General features: G+C 40.7%; 1 protein-coding gene across 1 annotated transcript in view; it reads right to left on the bottom strand.

Annotated features, from left to right (window-relative positions):
* cdh23 (cadherin-related 23) overlaps positions 1-25863 on the bottom strand; it is a 187034-nt gene that overhangs the window by 128888 nt on the left and 32283 nt on the right. The window contains 3 exon segments of the mRNA XM_030442554.1: positions 1186-1278; positions 1669-1716; positions 2000-2142. Coding sequence (XP_030298414.1) covers positions 1186-1278; positions 1669-1716; positions 2000-2142 — 284 coding nt within the window.

Here is a 25863-nt window from a genome sequence, read left to right as displayed (position 1 = left end):
TGGTGAAGACTCAGAAAGGGGTATGTGCTCAAACTCAACACAACAAGATATGTGGATGTGTGTGTGTTTGCGTGTGTGGATTTCAGCCCCTGTTTGAAGTCCTCCACTTCACTTTGGCAATTACTTCTATCAAGGATTAGATGAGGGAGAGGGCAAAGAGGAGAGAGAAAGATGGAACGAAGTGAGAGCTGAGAAGGGAGGTAGCAGATTCAGAGAGAGGACAGAGAAGTGAGAGAAACGGAGAGAGGAGAAAAGAGATTGAGGTCTCCGCTACAGTGAGTGTTTTTCTTCCCTATAAAGGAGGCTGTGCACACTTTCTAAACATGAGCTAGAGGACAACTCCTCAAATCTCAGGAAGATCACAGGTGCAGCAAAACACAGCTATTTCCAGGGCAGCAGAGACTGAAAAGCACTATAAATAGTTGAATGCAGCCACCATACAGTTACTTCTGTTACAATATCCATAACATGGTGGTGAGTTTCATACATGTTTTCTAACCTCTTAAATTCCAGAAGGAAACCCTAGTTGGAAGCACTATGGAGTAGATATTTGCGAGGGAACTGTTGGCATCACTGTTCTGACATTCATAAAACAATAATTCACATTTATGACTACATTTCATTTTATTTAAATCTAAATAAAAACAAAAGTGCAACAAACCTTCTGATTCATATCTTATTATGTTGCTAATTTTGATGCAATAAGCTAATAAATACAATAAGTTCATAAAAAACATGTGTTTTAGCTACACTGTGTAGAATGATTGAAGTGCAGGGTTTAAAATCAAGGATGTTTTTTGCCATCTACTAAAAGTCCAATGTCTTTTTGTCTGTAATGATAAAAAAAACCCAACAGAATTTAAGAGGAGGGCCTACAAGCCAGATGTGACATCACCACTAGTCTGGAAGCCAATCTCAGTCCATTATTCAGCATACACAAGAGTGATGTGAAAACTCGAAGCCTCCAGTTCACATATACACTGAAAATGGACCTTAAAGTGAATTAGTTAAAGAAATATTTGCATATTCATATATTCTTAAAAATGTTAATGAGAGAAGAGACAGGTGCCATTTTAAGGATTTAATGTAGTAATTATACTACACACATCAGAGAGATTTTATGTTTTCCTTAACATATGTATAGATCATGTATAGGGTCATTAAATGATATTCTGTCAGCCTTACCTCTGGGATATGGACAGTGTAAGGCTGCCCATGGAAGACTGGCGAATTATCATTCACGTCTCCAATCTGGATGTTGACTGTGTCCTTGACCACCTGAGGGAGGAAACACCTTGGTAAAACTGTTCCAAAGCCTCCTCCACACGTTACTTGTCAGAGAACTGTAGTCACTGCAAATGTGCATCAGCCACACCAAGCCAAGATTCAGAGTGAAAGAAAATGGGACAAGTGTGTGATAGATTACCCGCCGGGAGAGTAGGACGAACGTCAGTATGTTTCAGCAACTAAACTGCGTTCAGTGAGACAGGTGTCAGAATGATTACATGTGAGAAACAGAGTATAAGGGTGAGAATGAGAGCGAGAGACTGAAAGAGAGACGTATTGAGAGAGAAGGTCTCAGTGTGACATGTGGTCAGGCTATATCCAGGTGTCAGCGTGTGACGCAAAGTGTCAAAACTATGATCACAGTGCAGAACTGTCTCTTACCTCTTGAATGTCGCTCACGTAGAATTCGACCTGCATCTCTGACTTGGTCTGGTGAAGACAGAGACAGAGACATCAGCATAAACTTTGCAAGGATATGTGTAGTGCAAAATAGCTGTGCAGAAAAGCATAACAAGACAGAAATACCACTCTGAACCCACAACCCTTTCTTTTTCATCCCTCACTGCTGAAGAGTATTGCACTTTCCACTGCTCTTTCATCATTTGATAATTTACATTCCATCTCCTATTTTCAAAATTGTCCTGACTGTCTTTTCTTGTCTATAGTGCATTTGATTTGGTAATGTGTAGTCGGCTGTAGCTGGTGTTCGTACCTCACGGTCGAGCTGCTGTCGAAGCCACACCACACCAGTGTCTTTGTTCACAGAGAAGTACCTCATGGCCTCTTCTCCTGAAACCCCGTAGATGAGGGGCTCCTCCTCAGGATCAGTTGCTTTCAGCTGGGCCACTGATGAACCTGCCAAACAGAGGGAAAGGTCAGAGGTCCCACACGGTCAAAGGTCACAGGGTCTAACAAGACTTTTGATTGGTAATATGACCTTGTATTAGCTAATTTTAAGACCAAATCCAATACATTTTCTCCAGATATCCCATCATGTCTACTTAGCCACATAAAAGTATAACTTATACACATAAAAAACCTTTTCATTGCATATCTTATTCTTATGTGTATTTATTATCTATATTTTTAATGTGTTCTACTACATTGTTATAAATATATAAATAAATATTAGAATAATTAAACAATTAAAATAAATAAACACTGTTCTACTTTAAATTTCTCATACTCACTAAACACAGTAAACAGCTTGACCTTTAGGATCAGGAGAAAGATTTAACAACTTGTTCTTCCAAAAAGCAAATGTGGGATAAAAAAATGATAAATATGGCATTACAACACTAGCATGTATAAGAGTAAAGTGTTTTTAACTGGAGCTGGGCTGGTTCACAAGCTCCATTCATCACACACGCTAATCAAACCCAGAGGTGGAGCCATCCAGCCAGCTAATCCACCATGCTGGACAGATGTGTCGAGAGGGTCCAGGCTGAGGTTAGGAGGGGCGTGGAGGACAGCATGAGAGCCTTCGGCCCGGAGGGGAGGGAACAAGGCTCATTTCTAACCAGGAAACAACTGCATGGTAATGGGCTGAAGGGGAAGGTATGCTGATATCAGTAACACACAATGGACCCCAGCGGTCATGAATATGTATTATGTTCCCTTCCATTCATAGTATAAGAACAGTCAAACACACCGTACACACAGTGGAATTGTATTCAGCCATTTACAAATACATCCAGATAGAGATAAAGAGTAGTTCTGAGGGCACTCACTTGACCAACATTTATCCCTAAACCCCGAGCCTTTGACAGAATCAGTGTTGTAAGAAGTATCAAAAAGGCATACTTGATCAAAATAAACGTACTAAAATATTACCAGCAAAAGTTAGTCACCCATGCAGATAGCACTTGAGTAAAAATCTTAAATATACGTAATATCAAATACATTTTCTGGCAGTAAATGGTCTGCATTTTTATAAAATGGTCTGCATTTTTATAGCGCTTTTCCAGTCTAACGACAGCTCAAAGCGCTGTACAACACATGCCACATTCACCCATTCACACACACATTCATACACTGATGACGGAGGCTGCCATGCAAGGCACCAACTGTTCATCAGGAGCAATTTGGGGTTCAGTATCTTGCTCAAGGACACTTCGACATGCAACTAGGGGGAGCTGGGATTCGAACTGGTGACCTACTCATCACTAGACGACCCGCTCTACCCACTGAGCCACAGCCGCCCTTTAGACCATAATAATGGGCAGTCAATGTACTTCAGAATCAAAAGGGCCAGTAAAAGTAAAACTACATACATAACTTATCAGATTCCACTAAATCATCAAAACCCCAATCTGATTTTCTTGCTTTTCTCTGTTTGATTGCTAGACGTCTAATTTTGAGACACTAGAAATCACAACACCCTCCATCACATTCATTGTGGATCAGGGACATATTAGCGTTTTCAAAACTCGAAAAGATTTGACACTTAAAGAGATGTTCTGTATCTAAATTTTATTAATTATGGCAACCGTTCTTTCTGCATGTAGAGGGCCTTGACCAACAACCTCCAGACACTCTGTAAGTTTACTGTACATCTACTCTGTGACCTATGACTGTGAACTTCCTCATGTAACTGCTTTGGTATGTGCTTTGATGGATATACGTGAGACCCCCCACCCCGTTTTATTTATTTATCTATTTTTATTATATAAAGTGTTTCCCATTATTACTTAGACTGTGGCGGCCCGCCATGGTCTAATTTCTCCCGCCACAGTCTCAGAGTGAACCGAAAAAATTCTTACACTTCTGATAATAACATAAAAGATCTGTAACTTATGTTTCGCGCTGCAGCTTCAGCAAAGCATCTCTCACTCCCAGTCAGTCGGCTCTGCCCCCCCCTTACTGTACGTGGCGCGCGCACACTCATACACACTTTCATTACTTAACTTACTTTCATTTTTAAAAATTGCATCTGTCCAATTTTGCTTCCGGTGTGGGTTGGGCGTCGGTATCAATTTATAACGGGTCGACTCGGGTGCGGAATGTAATTTGTGATACTGTCGGAAAACGGGTTGGATGCGGTTTTAAGTATGGTACAAAATAAGACCCGTGCAGGACTCTGTCCGACAGCCGGCAAAATGTCAATATGCGAACTGCTCCAAAAACGAACGTGAAAGTAAAAAATTGCGCTCGCAGCACTGAGTGACCCAGCTGCCTGTGTATCGTTGGCATGAGTGGAATGTAGGGAGAGTTGTATAAATGTGTATTTTGGATGTTTTCTTTCCACTAGTCTGAAAGAAGACATGTTATGGAAGCAAAATAGCCCAAAATGTTTTTGCCTGCCATGTCTCCCCTTAAGGCTGCAACTAATGATGAATTGATGATGTACCCTCCGAATCCATTTAATTTTTTATTACAATTTAGCTTACAGTTTCATTATTTATTAAAAAATAAACTAAAAAATAAACTAATTCAACACAAGTAACCACTTTTGCTTTATTTCTTTGATGGCTCAGATGTATGCTCTAGTTGATTTTGTGTTTTCACCATTCGTATCTATACAACCAATGTGTTTGTGATTAAATTGTGTACAAGAGCACACAGTTCTTCATAGATCTAGCCTCTTAATTTTGCTTTCAAAGTGCACCAGATTGATGCATTTAACTTTAAAATGTTAAAAAAAAAATCTTCCGGGGGAGCATGTCCCCGGACCCCCCTAGAGGGTCCGACATCCACCCACCACAGTCTCACAAAATCCTGTGGGAAACACTGTAAGATATATATATATATATATATATATATATATATATATATATATATATATATATATATACAGTGTTTCCTATATATATATATATATATATATACAGTATTCTATATATATATATATTAAATCAGGGCTTGACGCTAAGCTTTTTTCCAAGTAGCACTGTGCTACCATGCTGAAAAATTTAGTAGCACACAACATTTTTTAGTAGCACAATGAAAATTCAGCAATTTTGGTAAAAACGTCTTTTTCAAACTAATAAAGTACTTATTTAGCCTAATCCTAACCCTGTAGACTAATTTTTAATGTTATAACTGACTCTTTGCCTTAACAAAAACCAGGAAAGACAAACAATACAAATGTGTGTATGAAAATATAACATTTATTACAACGAACCATGAAAGTTCATTAATTCATTAAGTACAGGTCCAGATAAAACCATTTAAACTGGAAGAATGTCCCTGCTCCAGCAGTCAACATAGTCTGGTCTCCTGACCCGCTTGGAGCTAAGCCACCTCTCTACGGCTGGACTTGGGTCATAGCTCTCCAGTGGAGGCCCCTCGAGGCTGATGCGCATCAGGTCCTCTGTTGTGGACATGGTCAGGCTGCTTCATGTGGAGGTCTTAAAGCTTCACAGCTACAGTGCCCCGGCTGCCTCCCAGTGTCAAACATAACATTTTTTTCTTACTGGCCCGTTTGGCCAGTAGATTAGAGTTTTACTGGCCCCATGTGTAATTTTAGTGGCCCTGCCACGAAAAAATGAAAATAACTATTTAAAAAAAAAAGAAAAAAAGACTTGTTTATTTATTGAAATTGTTCCCATTTAATTGTTTAGAGAGTCTGTCCCTGCAAAATCAGTATGATCTGGCAATGATGGCAAAAAGTAATAGGGGTTTGCATAATAACAAGTATTAAAATTTCAAAATTGAAATTACAACATATTTAATATTTTGAGATGTATAATTTCTCTCACTCCTATAATTCTGTTATCATTTTTCAGGTGATTGATGTTCTGAAAGCACTGTACAAACAATACCATTAATTCCCCCGAAGTGGAGGGATCATTATACCTGGCTGAACCACCGTGACGGCGTAAGGTATCGTTAAGTATGTCGGCAGTTTCTGGTGAAGGCTGACCGCGGTGGATCATTTTTTAAAGGCACCTATAATAACCACACCCTGACATGTAAATGTGACATCTGTCTTGATTCATTTAATTTAACTTAAAATTTGGACAACTGACTGCATAATATATGAATCAGAAACAGAAATGCTTTACAGCAGCTCCCATTCAAAGTCAAGAATATGCAGAAAAATAGTAGTAGCAATAATAATAATAATAATAATAATAATAATAATAATAATAATAATAACGATAATAAACTATATATATGCTGCATATTTATAATAGAAGCCTACGGCAACTGTTTTTTACCATTAAATGTTATTTTATACATTATCATATTCTATAATGTTCTGTCATGGAGTGTCACTTCACTGCTACAAGAAAAGAAAGCAGCTCACTGCCAGTTGCAGTCCAGTTCCAGTGATCTGCAGTCTTTGTTAATTTTTTGTCATGATTGTCATTATTAGTACCCATCAAAAATCACAGTTACATGTCAGGATGTGGTTATTATAGACATATTCAATATTTAACTGTCATGTATCATCACAGTAACAGCGTTACATACATTAGCAGCTGTAAACACATAAACACATTATAAGACACATCATGTGGTCCCCTTTAAACGCTGGGTGGAGGTGTATATTTTGGTAAATAACCACCGGTTCCAAATAAATGCCGAGTCTAATTTATTTAGAAAAAACATCAAGGAAGAAGGCGTGACCACTGACACTGCACGTTTTTCTTCTTCGCCTTTTTCACGTGTTGTGCCCAGAAGGATGCCAGAGAATTCACAGAGAAGCTGGCGAAGTTTGTGACATTTTCATCCTGGATTTTTGTGAGGAGGGAATTAAACGCCTGTCCCAAATAAACGCCTGGTCTGTTAAGTGATTGAAAGAAATAAACGGCCGGCTATTATTTGGTATTTTACGGTAGTTCCCGCACCATCAGCACGAGCTGAACAATAAATCTAACACAGCAAGAGAGGCGGGACTTAAGGCAGAACAGCCAATCATCAGCCAGTCAGTCCCAAAGCCGGTGTCATGTTTGAAGCAGCAACAGGAGAGGGAGGGGGAGCGGAGGCAGCTGCAGCGAGAGCAGACGAGAGCGGCCAGAGAAACTGAGAGACTGTAGTGAGGCGTTTGTGCAAAACTGCGGATAAACGTCAGAAAAAGCGTGGGTGTTGAACCCTCTCACCAGGAAAGTGTGGGTGTTAAAACATTAACACCCATTAAAGCATTTTTCTCAAAAATATCATACTTTGGCTCTGATACTGTGTGCAATCTACATGCACACTAGTAACTGAAGTTATCTAAAAAATATAGTGATGCGAAAATTTACAGTGGATTGGAAGCATAAAGTAGCAGAAAAATTGAGTAAAAAAACCATTACAAATACCTCAGATTGGGCACTTGAGTAAATGTACTAGGTTTCATTCACATGCCAACACTGGGCAGATGTTCTTGAACTTAACATTATTTCCTGATTTCCAAAACACTTGCACTTAACAAAATGTTTGCCCTGCAATGCTGAGCTCATACAAAGCATAAGGGCATCAGAGCTGAAAGGTGGGCCTACCTTTCACAGCAAGAGAAAAGAAACTGGTGTACAGTACTGAATACGATAGCATGGATGGAAAAGTAAAAACACAGATCATACACATGCAATGAATGCAAGGAAACATACACGTAAACGCACACACACACACACACACTCGCACACACCTTCCCCCCATCGCTGCAGGTACTCGGTCAGACAATGGAGGTGAAGCAAAAGTAAATCAAGCCTGTCACTTGTGCACCAAAATGCTTAACACAACGACCAATTAGGCTTCACAATCACACACCCCTCTCGTTTTATTAATACACCCCATTTTCCTATGAAAGGGTGGCAAAAATGACTAATTAATATAACGATTTATGAACCCCTCTCATTGCGTCTAATGAGATTTATGCAAATTCAGCTGCTTTCAATATGAGTTATAATTTGGTTGAAGACGGTGCAAATTAAGCATTTTACCTCATAGTCATCAATAATAACAGACTTTTTTTTTCTTCTACTTCCAGCCCCCTCAACTGTGGAGGAATTGTCTGCTCCACGTGGGTAGACATACACTCGAGTGAAGGATAACAAATGAATGATAACAAATCATTTGAGACTAAGACTATGTATGAGAGTCACAGTCTTGTGGAAGATTAACTCCCACTGCAGAAAAAAGAGGCAAACTTGGGCCAACTCATTAGGCATATGGGTTAGATTATCTGCTCAGATTAAGAGCAAGTATGGAGATTTGGCACATGTGCTATATGTCCATATCAACCGAATCAGTGAAGGGTTTTATGTCTTTATATTAAGATTTGCTACTGCACTTTATTTTAAAGATAAAGACTTGATACTGTACTGGATTCTACTCTAATTTGCCCTAATTTTCTCAGATTGTGTTTTATTACATTCCTCTATCTGCAACATACACTGGCAAAACTAAATGGCTGCAATTCGGCAAAGACAAAATCAGTCCTTGAGGATGAAGCTATGGAACACGTTTGGAATTTTTGTAAGTAACAACAGTTTCAGTCTGTGTTTTGTTTCATGTCTACAATGTAAAACGGTGTGAATTAGAATTGGAGATGGAATCTGCAGCAGCTCAGGCTTGAGTCCAGTTAAAAACAGAATCCAAAGTGGTTTTTAGTTACATTTTGGTCCCAAACAAACTTGACAGTGTTTGTATGTAAATGACAGTGATTGAATATCCTTCAATGAGTGATAGAATGATGGAAAAAATAGCAATGTCGCCTTGATTTATTTGGGGTTAAATGCACATTATGTAATTTCTGGGGTCTCTCAATAGAAACAAAAGTAATGTTAGCACAATACCCCTTATTTTCTGACTCTCTTCCAGAAGTTATATCAACAGGTGGCTAAATGAAACACACTGTTATGCTGAGTGAAATTAGGATTTCTCTGGGTTTGGATATTGTTGAAAACACTTATGATATTGTAAGTACACTTCAACAAAATGTGTAACCAACATCTAGTCATCTTTTAGACATTTTAATTCAGAAATGTTACTGATATGTATCGTGGCTTTACTGGATCTTATAATTAATGATAAGAAGATCTGTGTGGGTAATTTTTGTTTAATGTCTTCGATTCAAGACATGATAAGAATAAAAGTGAGGGACAAAATTGGTGAAGGTTTGGGTAGAACATTGCTGTAAACCTCAAATGTGTATGTCTAGCACAAAGGATAGTGTGTGTGTGTGTGTGTGTGTGTGTGTGTGGGTGTGTGTGTGCGTGTGTGTTGGTAGGTATCCTTCTAGTGCTTATCTGTAACACTGTGGCACCAAGCCCTTTCCCTGACAAATGATGCTATTTAGCAGCAAGTGATGCCAGTATTACTGTTATGAATGATACAGTGCACATTAACATTGCCCCTCCCCGTCTCCTCTACTCTGCAACACTGCTCTCATGACAAGAGCGATGGGCTGGAGGACTCATCTCTCTACCTCACCTTTCTCTCTCCCATTGTCCCCTGAACCCCTCACTCTCTCTGCAAAATCAACACCGGTTCCCCACTTTTCTCTCTGTATTCAGATAGTATGGTCAAAACACAACAAACCGAAAGCAGCACACCTGCCTATCATACTGACCTGATAGATTTAGAGATATGTGTGCCCTAATACCAAAGTGACATCCTCTTAACACCGTTAATTTTTTTAACACACGATTAATGCTCGGTATAAAAAAAAAAAAGGAACGCGCATTGTTTGATTTACGGCCGTCGGTGGCACCTGTAGTCTTGATCCAGAGGGTGGCAGAAGAATAAGAAAGGGAATCAGAAGAAGAAGAAGCAGGGTTGGCGTTCGGGAAAAACATGGTGGACTAAAAAACGAAAGTGAAAGTGAATGGAGAAAGGACTTATGAACGGCAAGTTCACTTTCAAAACACTGTCAGATGGTTCGGTCGATAGGACAAAAGTTATCTGCATGTACTGTCGAAATGAGTTACCACTGAAGTACATCGAGTCTCAAATATCATTTGCAAGCCAAACACATGGCAGATGCAGAGAGCCCACCGCCCCGCCCCCCTCGTCAAAAGCAGACATCACCATGTTTTGATCCCATTTAGAGTGAAGGGATATTTTTTGAGCCTTTTATTTGAAGTGCATGATTTTAAGTGTTGAATAAACATTTTCATAAAGCAAGCATATGTGCCCTTTCTTATGTTGTTAAAAGTATTAAGAACATGAACAAAATACATTAAGGTACATTCAGAACAGAAAGAAATGTGCCAAAAAATTGCCATTAATTTGCGATTAATCGCGAGTTAACTATGGACAAAATGCGATTAATCGCGATTAAAAAAATTAATCGTTTGATAGCCCTAGAGAAAACCCATAAGACTAGCTCTGTGATGAGCAGAAAACCCGAATTCATGCTAGTGTGTACTAGTACTGGAATTTCTTACTTCAAAAGAATATGTAAAAATATTAGGGCTGTCAAACGATTAATTTTTTTAATCGCAATTAATCGCATTTTGTCCATAGTTAACTTGAATTTAATCGCAATTTTTTGGCACATTTTTTTCTGTTCTAAATGTACCTTAATGTATTTTTTTCATGTTCTTAATACTTTTAACAACATAAGAAAGGGTTAGGGTTAGGCAAATATGCTTGCTTTATAAAAATGTTTATTCAACACTTCAAATCATGCAGGAAAATAAAAGGCTCAAAAGATATCCCCTCACCCTAAATGGGATCAAAACATGGTGATGTCTGCTTTTGGCAAGGGGGGACGGTAGGCTCTCTGCATCTGCCATGTGTTTGGCTTGCAAATGATATTTGAGACTCGACGTACTTCAATGGTAACTCATTTCATGTCGACAGTATGTGCAGATAAATTTTGTCCTATCGACCGAACCATCTGGCAGTAAAAGTGAATTTGCCGTTCATAAGTCCTTTCTCCATTTCCTTTCGCTTTCTCTTTTCAGTCCACCTTGTTTTTCCCGAAACGCCAACCCTGCTTCTTCTTCTTCTGATTCCCTTCCTTATTCTTCTGCCACCCTCTGGATCAAGACTACAGGTGCCATCGACGGCCGTAAATCATACAATGCACGGTTCTTTTTTTTTTTTCATGCCGAGTGTTAATCGCGCGCTACAAAAATTAACGGTGTTAAGAGGATGTTGCGTTAACGTGTTATTAACGCGTTAACTTTGACAGCCCTAAAAAATATTGATATTAGATACCATTTTCAACACCAACCAACTTTGACACTGAGGGATTTTTATTTAAATGATTATTGTAACAAGACTATAACATGCCAACAAGGTATGAGGTATTCCTGCTGTTTTTGTCAACCAAAACCAGTCACGAAAGCTCTGCCCTTGCCATTGTTAATGAGCTAACACCGTGAGCCAAGTGACAAGAAGAAGACACTGCACGCTAATGCAGGGGAATGTGAATCACCTCTCAGTGCTTAATGTGGGGAGTCCAGGATGTGAGGCCCACAGAACTGAGTTTGCTCATTTGTAGTCCGTTTGAGGGGTCAAGAACACACATGCATGTGTGAAATGTGCACAACAAAGGACGTGCAACAGAACAAATACATTAACGTATAATAATTTTAAAAAATAATAAAAAAGGGAAAAGAGTAAAGTGCAAAGGGTGAGACCTGTTGAACAAAGTAACAAATTGACCCCATTACCATTCTTCTCCCAAAATTATAGTCCGACTTTCTGCATTGTTGTTGCACTGTGGCAGGGCTCAAAAACTGCCTGCCATAAAACATGCAAAATGACAAGCCTGAACAGGTTGAAAGTGAGGTGGAGGAGGAGAGGAACAGTAGGAAGGCTCCCTAACCTAGACACAGCAGCAGCTGTATGCTTTACTCAGCCCAATCTTTGAGGAAAGGCAAGGGGCCAATGGGGGCGCTAAATCAGCTGCTGGAGAACATCAATCCCTGCTGGATCAATAGAAGTCGTACGTGTTAGACGGAGACTAGGCTCAGCCCTGCCCTGGGGCCTCAGGCTTGTGAAAGAAAAGGGGCTATAGGCCAAAGCCCTGTTTATTATGTTGGTGACATCTCTAGACCTCTCGTTCATCTGAGCGCTGATTCAGTGGGACAGGCACTGTCAGGTCTGCAATTTCAGGCATGCTGTGAATTATAGCTTTGAATTTTGTGGTGCACAGAGGCTTAATGGGTATATGGGCAATATTCTGTACGCTATCTGCCAAAGCAGCTGCAAACAAAAAAGAAACCACCTCAAGACAAGTGGAGAGATGACTTACTGTGGAGGACGGGGCAGGGAGAATGTTGATCTTTACCTGCTTTATATAAATACTTGATGAAGTGTCTTGAGGCAGGGTGAGTGAGCCTCAGGGTTGAAGTCATACAATCAGTAGGCTGATGAGTCAGTATGATGCCACTCATGTTACCACACTGTCTATCCACTGACAAAAAGAGCCTTCAAACACATCAGCAACACCAAGTTGAAGCTACGCTGCCTCGCATCAATCAAACCCATCAAAGATTCACACAGGCAAATAGTCTTCAACTGACTGACAGCATGAGCTCATTCAGTATTTTGTTCCTACTTTATACTGCAGCATTTGCAGCTTTATTTTTTCAACATGTGAGGAAAACTGAACAGTACACTGTGGAGAAAAGCCATGATATAAAGCTTGGCTTTATAAAATCTGTTATATACATAAAATGTGATAATGAGACTGTGACTCTCAGCAGCAGTGTTGCGCACTTTACACCATCAGGCCCATCAGGTCTGGGATAACAGGAAGCACACAAAACCACGTCCTACTAATTAAATGTGTGCTATCATGAGAACATTGATCTGTTTCTTGCATGACACTATTACAGAAAGTGAGGGCGTTGGCATTTGTTTGAATACCTGCACTGAGAGGTCTCTACGATGGCTGCCCAAAATGAGGCCGGAATAAAGTTTGATTTGACCCATCAGATGTTTCTGGCAAAAAAAATGTACCATTCATTTAATTAATTAACATAAAAACACCATATAAAGGATCTGAGCAATGGACAGAGTGACACTTTCTTAAGTTAGACAATTACAGGAAATTGGAACCTTTTTGTTTCATTACAATAGGTGTTATTGGCCATGAATGATGCACACTGATGCAGAAATACCACTTTAATTTTAACTTTACCTTTAAGTAAAACTGTAATCTCAAAATTTGGGCACTGCATATAAAGCTGCTTTAAGTGTTGTTGCTATTTTAGCTACCTTCCTGTCTGTTTTGCAGTTAGCCCCCCCCTCTCTACGTCTCCATATGAACACGTAGAGGTATTCACAAGCCACTGCAGCAAACGAGAGGATCCTTCTCTCTTTGCATTAACAACTGTCTCAGTCAATCTCGCTCATTTAAAAACACCTGAGGGTAATTTACTAGTCTGATTCTATCAAAGGATTTTAGTCTTTGTTTCAGGTTCATCGTTTTAAGCGACCCCCTGGGGACACATGCATTAATTTGCACCCTCACCTCCAGTCAAAAGCGCGATAAATTAACTTCCTTTTCTTTAGAAATACGATGGAAATGAATTGAAATTAACTCATCGCTGCTTTCTCCGCCCATGGTGCTGAGTGATGCGTTAATGTCCACAGATTCAGGCTCCTTCTGGGAAGCCAGTCGGATGTGGAAATAAAATAAGCAGATCTACCTGGAATGACAATAGTGCGGTGGCCAGAAACTGGGTGCTTGGACCTCCATTTCCATACAAAGAGAGGTGTATGTGTTCAGGGGGCATCTTTAATAGCGGAAAAGGGGGTGCATTTAGATGCATTCAGTTTATTTCCCTGTAGGATGAAGACAGCCATGGAAAGTGACAGTAAAGCCTTTTCCCCAGGGAGGACAATTAGACAGCTAGCAATAAAAAAGAGGGAAAGAAAGAAAAAGCTCACTGATTATGTTTGCAAGCCTTTGTGCCAGAAATAAACAAATGCAACACATTCTCAAATTGATACAATTGCTGCAGATAGGTACAATTTACATATCAAATAATGGGAGTGAATAACAACCGAAGTTCTTCAAAGGAGGTTAGATTTGCGCGTTGGTAAAAGCTAATCTATCACACAGAAATCCTTACGTTTTAATAGCTCCTTTGAAACCAGACATTTACCAAATCTATCTAATTTACCCATTCTCCATTTTTCACTGGCCTTCTCTCTTTTTGTCTGTGTGTGTGTGTGTGTGTGTGTGTGTGTGTGTGTGTGTGTGTGTGTGTGTGTGTGTGTGTGTTCGCAAGCATGTGTGTGTTTGTCACATCAATAACCGTGATGGGAAAGAGAGCCGAAGACAAATAGTGCCGGGAGTCTGGCTTTAAGTGACTCCTGTGTTTCAACAACACACACCATGAGAGTCCTTGAGAGGCTGTGTATTAATCCAACAGATTTATGACTAAATCTGTCACGGATGAGAAGAGAACACCCTCTGCCTTTCCTTTAGCCATTCCTGAGAGAAATACACACATCCTATATTGTGTGTGTATACGCAGCTTTTAAGCGAACAGACTGTATGTACATGCATTTATAAAAAAAAGAATGAAAAACACTAATACAAGTGGGCAACCACCCACACTTAGATGTGATCACATGATCATCTGGTTTAAGTTAAACATCTTTAAGGAAACCAAAGAGAATAGCAAATCTTTTGTTCAGTTAGATTTTGTCACTGTGAGTGAGAGTGTGCATACAGGAGAGTACACTCTATGTGTGTTGTGCCTATCTTCAATATAAACTAGGCACAGCTCATGGCATGGCTTGAAAAGCCCAAGTGAGAAGCTTAATGTAAACAACAAATGGTTTATGCCTAAATCAAAAACGTCCCTGTGGTTTAACCTTGTGAATGTAAGACCAGAGCAAACACTGTGGTTTTTTATTCTTCTAAGCTTCCAGAAAGGCCGCATCGAGGGATTTATACAATGCATGCCATCAAAAAAATATTATGAATAACATTTGGTATTTATGAAAAAATTGCAGAATACATATTAGTTTTTACATGAAATACATCAGTACATCTGGTTATCAGACTGTATTTGAAGTTGACTCTGCTGTCCAGATATGAATCATTCATTTGCACGGCATACAATGAGAGAGATTCAGAACTGAGGAGGACGGAGCGTATGATTGGATGTCTAGGATTGGCTTTCTAATACACCCAAATGGTGAAATGATGAAAACATTGAGTGACAAGGCTATGACTAACCAATCACATTGCGAAAAGTCGGAGGACAGTGAAGGACATTAGTGGACAGTCATCCCACGCGTTGGTGAGGAGAGGCAGACCTGTCACAGTAAATTCACACGCAGCTCCACTCACTCTGTGATCACATAGGAAAGCTCTTTGCTCTTGCTATTTTCTATTCCATCCCGTCGCAGTCTCGCTGTTTCCCAACTCCCTCTCTTTCGTTTTTGTCATCCTCTCGTCACGCTCCGTCCTGCTTGTGGAGGCCAGACAGAGGGACACAGGCAGTGCTGATAGGAGAGGACAGGTGGCTGTGTGCAACTGAGGCTGCTGGAGTGACGGCTAAGCCAGTCTGGCCTGTCGTTGTCACAAAAGCCTACGCTGCCCCAAACACACAAGCATCCACCCCAAACCGCACCGATCCTGCCGACATGCCAAAATGTCCATCAACACAGGCACCTCGAAACGCCTGCCCAATTCTTTCCTTTTCTCTTTATCTTTATGCCTTGCTTTTTTCATCCAGTTTGCTGCTCACCTCAGTTTTTAATCCTGTTCTTATTCTGTTATTTGCCTCCTTCTTTCACCCTCCCTACACTCCCTCTCTCCTCCGCTGGCCCTCTGCTGACCTCACCAGGGCTGACTATTACCTGAGAGCGAGCTAAATCATGGTCGGGTAATGGAACATGCCACCTTCACTGCAAAGCCACACACACACATGCGCACGCACACACCCAAACATCAGCACCCCCCACCCCCCCCACACACACACACACACACCGACACACACACACACCGACACACACAACCAATGAAACAAAAGCCTCTCACTTTTGGCCTTTCCCCTTTTCGCTCCCGTTTACATGTTTATCATTTGGCCCGTGTGTTACTGAAATATAAGGCTGATGTTGTTTTTGTCAGCTCTGTGGATGTAGATGGGGATGTTGGGGAATGGCAGGAGCTGGGGTCAAGAATGAGGCTGTGGCAACTCAGAGTTGACTTCCAGCCCTGGCTGTCATTGGAAGAGAGAGTGTGGAGTATTGCTTCAGAAAACAAAGGCTCTCTTTCTTGATAAATATAGCTTTAACAAGTAGGTGAGAGCTCGGAGAACAGCAGTGGTTTCCATGTGTTGGGCAAGAATCCATGAGGAAAAAAGAGTGGGGATGTATCAGCAAGGCACAGGGGGAATCTATGGGACTATATCTTAAGATTTATCTTGTATTTGAATGTTCCTCTGTTTATTGTCTAGCATTAATGTATTTTTTATTCCCACATCTACTTTTGTCAGACCAGCCTTTTAGCATTTACCAGCGGGGTTACATCAAAATAAATTAAACAGCTCCCAAACAAAGAAAAGGTGTCATCCTCACTAAATACCAGAGAGGAGGCACAAAGGTTCCGTTTTTGGCAAAGAATTATAGCTAGTGGGACATTTTAATATACCAATAAAACAAAAACTAAGTACTGATTAGTCTATGCACCGAAGCAACAGGAGAAAACAAGAAATGATTTTCTTACATTCAAATATGAATGCAAGAGAATGAAAATATGTGGAACCAATAATAGTGGTGTCTGTGAGGTGAATTCTCTAAAACCACTCTAACGTAGTTACTGATATACAAGCATTTACAGTGTTTTTTGTTCCATCTTTTTAGGTGTGTAACACCCTGTCGCTAGCCACTAAACTGTATGCTAATGAGTGGACAACTCATAATAGAGTTTTGTGAAGTCAACTTTTAAGTAGGAGGGAACGACAATAATTAACTTGTTACATACATTTTAGGCCAGAATAAAATGTATCGATAAAAGAACTATGTCAGAACTTATTGATGAGTTTATCAGATTTCACTTATTGAATGACGACCCAGAGTTCACTGAACTCACTTCAACATTGATGAAAAGCTGCTTGATGAAGACTGTCTTTTTAATGCTAGTTGTGATGTTTTCTCTTGTGAGTATTGAAAACATTGCAGATACAATCAAGTATCTACTTCAGTTCCTTTCAGCAGATAGGAGAGTGGACTGAATATAAGACACACTGAGTAACATAAGGTTTGGTACCTTGTCTAGGAACTAGATGTGCAGCAAAATAAATAGTTCCAATAGCAATGTAAAGATTAAGACTTCCTATTTAGGTTTTCATGTTGGCAGCTATAGGCTGTGTTGAATTGGCAACCAGCTTACAGTGCAAACAGAGAAAGTCACTTTTAAAGGAATCTCACTACCTCTTAGAAATGTGTTTTCCTATTCTGTTCCATGCTTTTTAGGCAAACAAAAAAAAGAGAAAAACAAAGCACTGTCTGGCTTTGATTTATTTGAATTGACAGGGAAAACCCTGTTTGATGTAGCAGCCAGTTCTCAAGTAGCAGATGTTGCAGCTTTAAACCAGCACACAAATGGCTCATTTAACACCACATGTCATTTCTGTGGCAACATGTAAAATCTTCACACTTCGTTAAATTTTTGAAAAAATTCCATTCAGATTTCGCATTACAATTGACTTGTCGCATTGGCCAAGTGAATGGCAAAGGTCAGTAGCCCAACAGCTAGATCAACTTGCCACTGAAAAGGGGATGTAGCCTAGCAACAAGCTGTCGCTGCTACTTTATTTCCCATTCCCTTGAACGTTTGGCAGCATGCAGGCTTGGTAATCTCCACCAGAACATATCTGTAATGGTGTTTTCTCCACAGCCCACAACAGTTGGAACAGTTGTAAAATTGCATTGTGCTCCAAATGCCACACTAGCATGTCTGATCCTGGTGTGGTCCAGCTCAGCTTAGTATATCTAACTGACTAGCCAGGCCAGGCGAGGCCAGGGCCAGCTGGACTTTATCTGTATGGGCAGACTTACTAGTGCATTTCTATCTTCCTCATCACTCTCTCGCTCTCTTATGTCCATCTGCTGTGAAGCTTCCTTACCCTCATCCCCCCACCCTCAGCAAATATCTATTCCCATCTCTCCATGTGTGTATCCCTTATACTTTCACATCTACAGTTTCTGCCAGCTCCCCAGCTGTTTATCCAGCTTTTTTCCTTGCGTCCAACCTTCTCTCCCTCTCTCCCTCACATTTCTTTCTGATATATTCCCTGCGTATCCTCCTCTTTTCCTTCCGTTCATTTCTCTCTTTTTCTCATTCATTATCCCATCTCTTTCCCTGTGTTTTACAAGCGCACCATTACACCTGTTTCGTCTGCTGTTATCAGAAGTGATCCACATTTTTCCCATGAGAGAGACGCATAATGACAGGGAGAGCAGGAGAGAGAATGAGACGCAGGAGTAAAGAGGGGGGTAGGATGGTCACTGTCCAAAAAGCTCAGCTGAAAATGTGCTCAAGTTGACCAGCAGAGGACTGCAATGCAGACAAGCCAGAGTATAGCCATTGTATAGTGTATAGTATGTGTGTGTGTGTGTGTGTTTAAAAGCACGTGTCCAGATTGTTGCTACGATGCTGCCTAAATTTGATGTCCGGCTGCCACTATTAAAGCTTCTTTTGTCCCGTAACACGCCACACTTGTTTTATGGATTATAAATGAACTCATTATCTGTTGCGCTCATTAGCTTCAGGTCCTAATTAGCCAAAATTAATATTGTTTCCTGACAAAGACATTGGCACTGGCAAATTGGCAATTGACCTCCTTGGTCAATCTGGAGAGAGGGACAGAGTAATGTGCAGAAGCATAAAAAACAGCAGAGGTGAGCAGGAGAGCCGGGCGATGACAGCTGCTCTGGGTGATCAGTTTTGGATTGCCTCTCTCTCTGTCTCTCTGTCTCTGTCTCTCTCTCTCTCTCTCTCTCTCTCTCTCTCTCTCTCTCTCTCTCTCACTCACACACACACACACACACACACACACACACACACACACACGCAAACACACACACACACTGTCCTGCACAAACTCTCTCTCTTCTTCAATCAAAAAGTAGCCCTTAAGCAGAATCACCAAAGAACCGTGACAGGTTTGGGTTGGAAATGAACAGTCTAGGTACAATAAAAGCACCTAGGTATTCTGTATATTCAGTGTGCAAGTCTGTGTGGGCGGGAGTGAAAAATGAAAAGCTAGAAAAACCACAGTATCTCACGCGCACAGTGGCTGACAGCAGAAAAGCCCTGGATTTGTTCGCAACTGGAACTTCTCACTGGAGACAAACTGCGGCACAAAGAAACAAATGGAAGAGAGAAAGAGACAGAGAACAAGAAAGTGCGCTGGGCAGAGGGAGAGAGAGGCTGAGACAACAGACAAGGGTGCATTTAAAAAAAGATCCATGCTTCCAAGGAGGCCTGTTAAATGTCATACACCTTCTCGGTTGTGAGATAAGAGAGGAGTTCAATTATACCGCACTTTCTCAATCACATAATCCCACACACACATAAGCACATATGTACACCGTTCTCCCACTAACATGAACAGCTGTAGAAGTCTGGCACATACTTTATGTATCAAAAGATACTAAGTGCAAACACCAAAATGACAAGGTATGTGGAGTATCTGCTTTGAAAAGACTGCAGTTGTATCACCTCGCAGAGAATGGCGACATACTGAGTGCATAATGAGCGCATAACCAGGGTTTGAGAGAGTAAAGAACTGAGCAAGATCATCCTCTACCGGTGAAGATGATGAAGCGATCGAGTCACCAGTAAACAAAAGCAAGCAGATTCGAGCCACAGACTGGTCTGTAAATGGGGGGCATGGAGTGCAGGCAGCCCACTTGTCAATTAATCCTATCTGGCACCAGCACGCTGGCCTTTATGAGAACAAATGTCAGCTTTCAAGACAAGGACGCTATAACCTTTCTTCATAGAGTGCACACCAGCCTCAGACGACCAACGCTGATATTACACTGCAGGCATCTCATATAAGCTGATCCAGCATATCATCCGAACAACAACTCAAAGCGCTTAGCTTATTTGTTTTTTGAAACTAAAACATACCAACATTGCCACAATATAACTCCCAGCATTTACAGATGTAAAGAAATTGCAGGACATATCACGTGAGTCTGACCTGTGGTCTTACACAAATCAGAAAATCAATTGCATGTGAGACGATAATGGCTGGCAACACAGCTGTACAAAGTATGGTGATTAAAGTGCTCTAAATACAGGTTTCTTCACTTAGCAGGGATCCATTTTCCAAGTAATATTCAGAACACTATGCATACTCTAGGAAGACATTTTTTCCATTTTCCAAATCATCTCTTGTGGACTTTGAGACCTGTAACCTTTTGATTTTAAAAGACCTTTAGGAGTTTTACATTACACTTCATTAAGTCCTCATTTCTTTCTCAAATCTCTTAAATCTTCTCTGTAGCTGAAAAAGACATTTTTGTAGGAATGAAAACACTTACTGAGGAATCAAGCCTGTGTAACATACAGTACAAGCTGCAACAATAGTATGTGCACTTGAGTCACAGCTGCATGTGTGTTCATTTCCAAAGGTGAACAGAGAAACAGAAAAAACAAGAGATACAGTCGCACAAACTGACAGACACACAAACAACACCCATCCATACACACACACACACACACACACACACACAAGCGTTTCCCTTCCTCACTCCTACAGCTTCCCTGCAATGGAGCAGGGAGAGGTGGTCGCTGATGTGAAACATCAATTTCCAGGTTAGCTGCTCTGCGTGGCTCAGGCAGGTATCAGCCGTGACCCACCTGGGCCAGATAAGCAGCTGCAAGAAGCTGATCTGCCACCCAGCAATGCACCTCTCACTACTGGAGAAAGGAGTAACGCGTGCGTACCCCCCCCCCCCCCCACACACACACACACACACACACTCACACACACACACACACACACACGTAAACAAATATTCAAATATGAAACAATCAATTTAATTTGAGAGGAGAATGGAAAAAAAAAATCAGTAATACAAAACTGGCCACATCACATTTCCAATAAATAAATGCTGCGATGTTTGAAAATCACCAAATTCTCCAAATGAGGGGGAAACTATGCATCCCTGCATTAACACACATATACAATGCATGAGCACTGCTCAAGCAGAGAGTTCACCTTCTTGATACATTTCATCACACTTGCTGGGACTGCTGGGATTAAACTGGGTTCAAACCTGAGGCATTCCAGATAGGAAAAAAGTCATAAACACAAATACACACATACACCATACACGCACGTGCGTACACAAACGTGTAAACAAACTGAACTCTGTGATGATGCTGATAATTTGGGGAAACGAAAAAAAAAAGTTTGGCTAGAATCACCATTACAAATATTGTGGTGTTCTCTTTGATGATTCTGCATGTGCGCACACACACACACACACACACACACACACACACACAAAACCAGAGCAATTACGGTTAAGTGTCTTTCCCAGTGACAGAGGATGGTGTGTCGAAATGCTACACACTGAGATAGTGTGTGAGAGCCCAACCTCGGCTGGCCAGGTAATCTAACCACTGCCACCATCACAGTGAAGCCTGTCAGCTCAGTGCCGGGCGCCTTGGCAGTGAAGCTCAACCTGGTGTCGCACCACATTCCCATAGACAATTTCAATTAACTTTTACAAGCAAGAGAAATATCACACACACAGCCTGCAGCTATTCTCCGTATTCTCACTCTGTCTGGTCATAACACAGGAAAAATGGAATAGAAAAGGAAACACCGCAGAAGAAGAATGTCTTTTTAAAGGAGACGGGCAGAGTGTGAAACATCCAAGATAGAGTATCTGAAAAAATACTAAACAAGTCTTACATAAGATGTCAGATAATTCAGCCGAAACTAGGCACATGGTGAAAGCTGATTATTCACCTTCACATGGCATTGTTTTAAAGGTGGACCTACGATGACTACGAGAACCCAAAATAACTACTACAGTATGAATGTTAAACAGACTGTATCAGTCAGTCACATGTATGGGTCTGAGGTCATGTGAGATGGGAGTGCTCTGCCGTTTGCTATGTCACCTGTAATTCACACCAAAGTGACACATCAGAGGCGTTTAAGAACTACTTAAGTGTCCATTTGTGTAACCAAATCCGATCTCTGTCACAGCCCTCACCTTTCTGCTCCTGAGGTGCTGAAAGGACAGCAGCCAGCCAAACTTTCTTCATAAACCCACTGTCACAAATGATCTATCTTAACTCATTATCATCAAACTAGAAACTACAGACATTTGACACTGGCATAGATAAAATACAAATCAAGTTGTTTAAATGTCAATTACAAAACAAAACATCATTTTCCTGTTAGCAGATAAGTAACCTGACTTGTTCTGCCTATTTTATTTAGAAAAGTTCTGAAACTAGAGAAGCTGTATTGGAGATATGCACCATATTCTAATATAACTGATAAAACTGATAAAAAAAATACATAATTTAAGACTGCCTATCAACCTTTTTTTTAACGAAATGTTTCCCAAAGTGCTGGCAGAAAAGCAAGACTGAAAGTTAGATTGCTAGAAAAGAAAAACAAGATCAGGGAGAAGTGAGGAAATTAAAATTATGCATGAGTATGTGCAGGATGCTTAGGATCCGAGAAAACTCAGAGGCAATGTTGCATTGGGAAGCCAGAGTGTTGTGAGTGTTTGCATGGGCCATAATAACACTAACACATCACGTGCTGGGTAAGTGCAGACAATATAGTGCAGCACAGCGTCATGATGGATGGTGTGTTTGCAGACACCGCTGAACCGTGGACCCCATTATTTCCTGGGGGAGGAAGGGGGGAGCAAGGCACCGCTGGGGAGAGATAAGGGATGATTGACTAAACCAAAACAGAGGTCCCTCATGGTTGGCAGTGTGCTGGCATTATTTGGAAGCCATTGTGGGAGTCAATGTAACAGCTCAATGACAGCAGAGAGCTGTCATAGGAAGTAAGAAGATCAAGTGTGTCCTCTTCCTAAAGTGAGGAAGGGGAAGACTTTTCACGTGGGGAGAAAAACTTCCAGTCATTAAGAATATCTCCCGGAGATGTTGGGACTCATCTCTTACTGAGATCAGGCAAGAGGCATACTTCAGCAGGGAGGGATTCTACACTTCTGCAGCTAGTTGATCAGATTATATAGACACACAGGAACTAACAGACACAGTCTGTCTCACTCTCATTCACACAGCACAGCCGGCGTCTCAAACTCACCAACACTGATAGATACAACAGAAGTTAATAGAGATGCAGCAAGGACACACACATTGCAATCCAAATTGGCTAAATGAGGGCTGAAAGCAGGAGCCCAAACAGACCTGAGCACTTCCCTTTTCACAGCCAGGCAACAAATATTTAGTGCATGTATCCTGTATGTATGAACAGGCAAATTTAGGAGCAACTTCTAAAAATAATGGGCGTGTCAGTCGTAACTATAGGACTCCTAATTTTTGAAAATAAGAGTTATTCACAAAACATTTTAGGCCTAAAAGTAGCACCTAAGTCTGGGAGACCTTAGAAGTAGTCCAGAGGATTACTAACTCGCTAAGACCTAGTCACAGCCGAATGTTTTGGAAACGCTAAATGACAGGGAATTATTAAAACGATGTCGGATGGGCCGCGAAGGGATTGAAGTTGTGGTTGAGTTGGTGAGGGACGCAATAACATCCCCAACCAACCGAAACAATCCAATAACGCCGGAGTTAAAATGTTTGGCAACACGCATTTATTTCTCCTCATAAATACATTTCTTTATCCAATATCTTTTCATAGGCTTTGTCATGGGCTTGTAGGCAACTTCCTTATTTTCACTTCATGCATTGTGTAGCCTAAATGACTTTTCAATGGGCTGCCCTGTCACTCAACAACCAATCACCGTTGTCACCGCTTTTAAGGGCGTCCTTATAAATTGACGACATCCATAGCAACAGAGAGTTACTTCTAGTTTAGGAGTTCACTGTTTTCATAACTAAAAGTTGGTCTCAGCGGCTTTGTGAATTACTTTTAAGAAACGACTCCTACATAAAAACTTTTAGTCCGATTTAGGAGTAACTAACGTTAAGATAAAAGTCTTTGTAAATACGGGCCGTGGATACCAACCAACATCTCAGAAACACAGAATCAACTCTCAGAGAACTGCCCCCCTCTTCTTCCCCTGACAATACCCTGATTACCCTTTCATTTTACCACTGCTCATTTTTCTTTATTTCTCATTTTATGTACTTCTGGTTCTGCCCAGGATTATCTTGTCTGCAGAGGCAAAGACATGCACAATATTCTTGGATGTCTTCTAGTCTTCTAGGACACAATCTCCCAGCCTGATGAGGTAACTTCATATATTTAAAATGTCGAAAAATAAATTGGGGTTCACACTTATTCCAAAGGATTTAAACGATGTTTCCTGATGAAGAAAACATTAAACATTTAGTGGATTTACAGAGACACTTTAAGCCTGATATTTCTCCTCCTCCACCACACTCATTGTATTAAGCTTGTTTTTCTTGTGTTATTGTATTGTATTGTATTATTATTATTATTGTATTAGCTCATGCTGGTTGGTATGATGTACGTGCATTAATGCCTACAACTAAACTGGTGTGGTGGACTAGATTGTGATGAATCGCGGGGTACATTTAGCTCTGAACGCCGCTCCGAAACAGTGTTTGGGTAAGTTGTTTCTACACTAAATTATTCAGAGTTGATTTACTGTATATGGATGTTGTTTAACAGACTGTTCATACTCACACAGTCGCACACATTTCCCCCGAAAACATACAAGTCTGGTCTGTTGGTCACTGAGCAGCACCACTGGGACAAATCGCTTGCATACTTACGTACCTGGTGAACATTCAGCACTCGAGACAGCAAGTGTGGATACTGGGACCGATTTTTAGTCTGAGCACTGTCACAATGAATCTTATCTAGATACAAATTTAATTAACATACCTAATGTCAGTACACATTTGCATGGATGATATTTTCAATAAAGAATTTTTGTTTCCATTATAGACATCTTGTCAGGAGTTCCAAATAGGCTAAAATGTGTCCGAGCTAAGGAGATGGTCCAGTGGGGCAAAATCTATTGATGTTAGTTGGGAAAGAAAAATTGAAAGAGGGGATTTTTATCTGAAATGTGTTACAGGGCTCATTGATGTAACAGCCCTGAGCTAAAGACAGAGCATGTACATGCTTGGGTCTCCATCACACTAATGTGCAAATCAGCTGATCGGTCAATGATGTGTATCAGTAGAGTCGATCAGGTAAGGAGGCTGTTCTCTCCAACCAGGTATTGGTCTGGCGAATCGTTAGATCAGCAGCAGAAAACACAGAGCACTTATCTCTAGCTAACTGTCACTGATGGGGAGTCAAATATGGATTTCACTACACCAAACACAAAAACCCTCTTGAGCAGGCGAAAAGCAGCATCTGTTCTTCCTCTTTTCTTTAACATAAAAATAAAATACATTGATGTCTGCTTCTAAAATGTTGTCATTGGTGTAGGAATGGAAATAAAACAGTTCATGCCACAAAGCAAACGATATGTTCATGTCTAATAAATCATGAAAGGAATCTGACACCCTGAACCTTGAAATTCCAACCAGAACTTAAACCAGAGAGA

Source organism: Sparus aurata, chromosome 15 (assembly GCF_900880675.1).
Source record: "Sparus aurata chromosome 15, fSpaAur1.1, whole genome shotgun sequence".
NCBI classification, from domain to species: Eukaryota; Metazoa; Chordata; class Actinopteri; order Spariformes; family Sparidae; genus Sparus; species Sparus aurata.
This window is presented reverse-complemented; position numbering and strand designations above follow the sequence as displayed.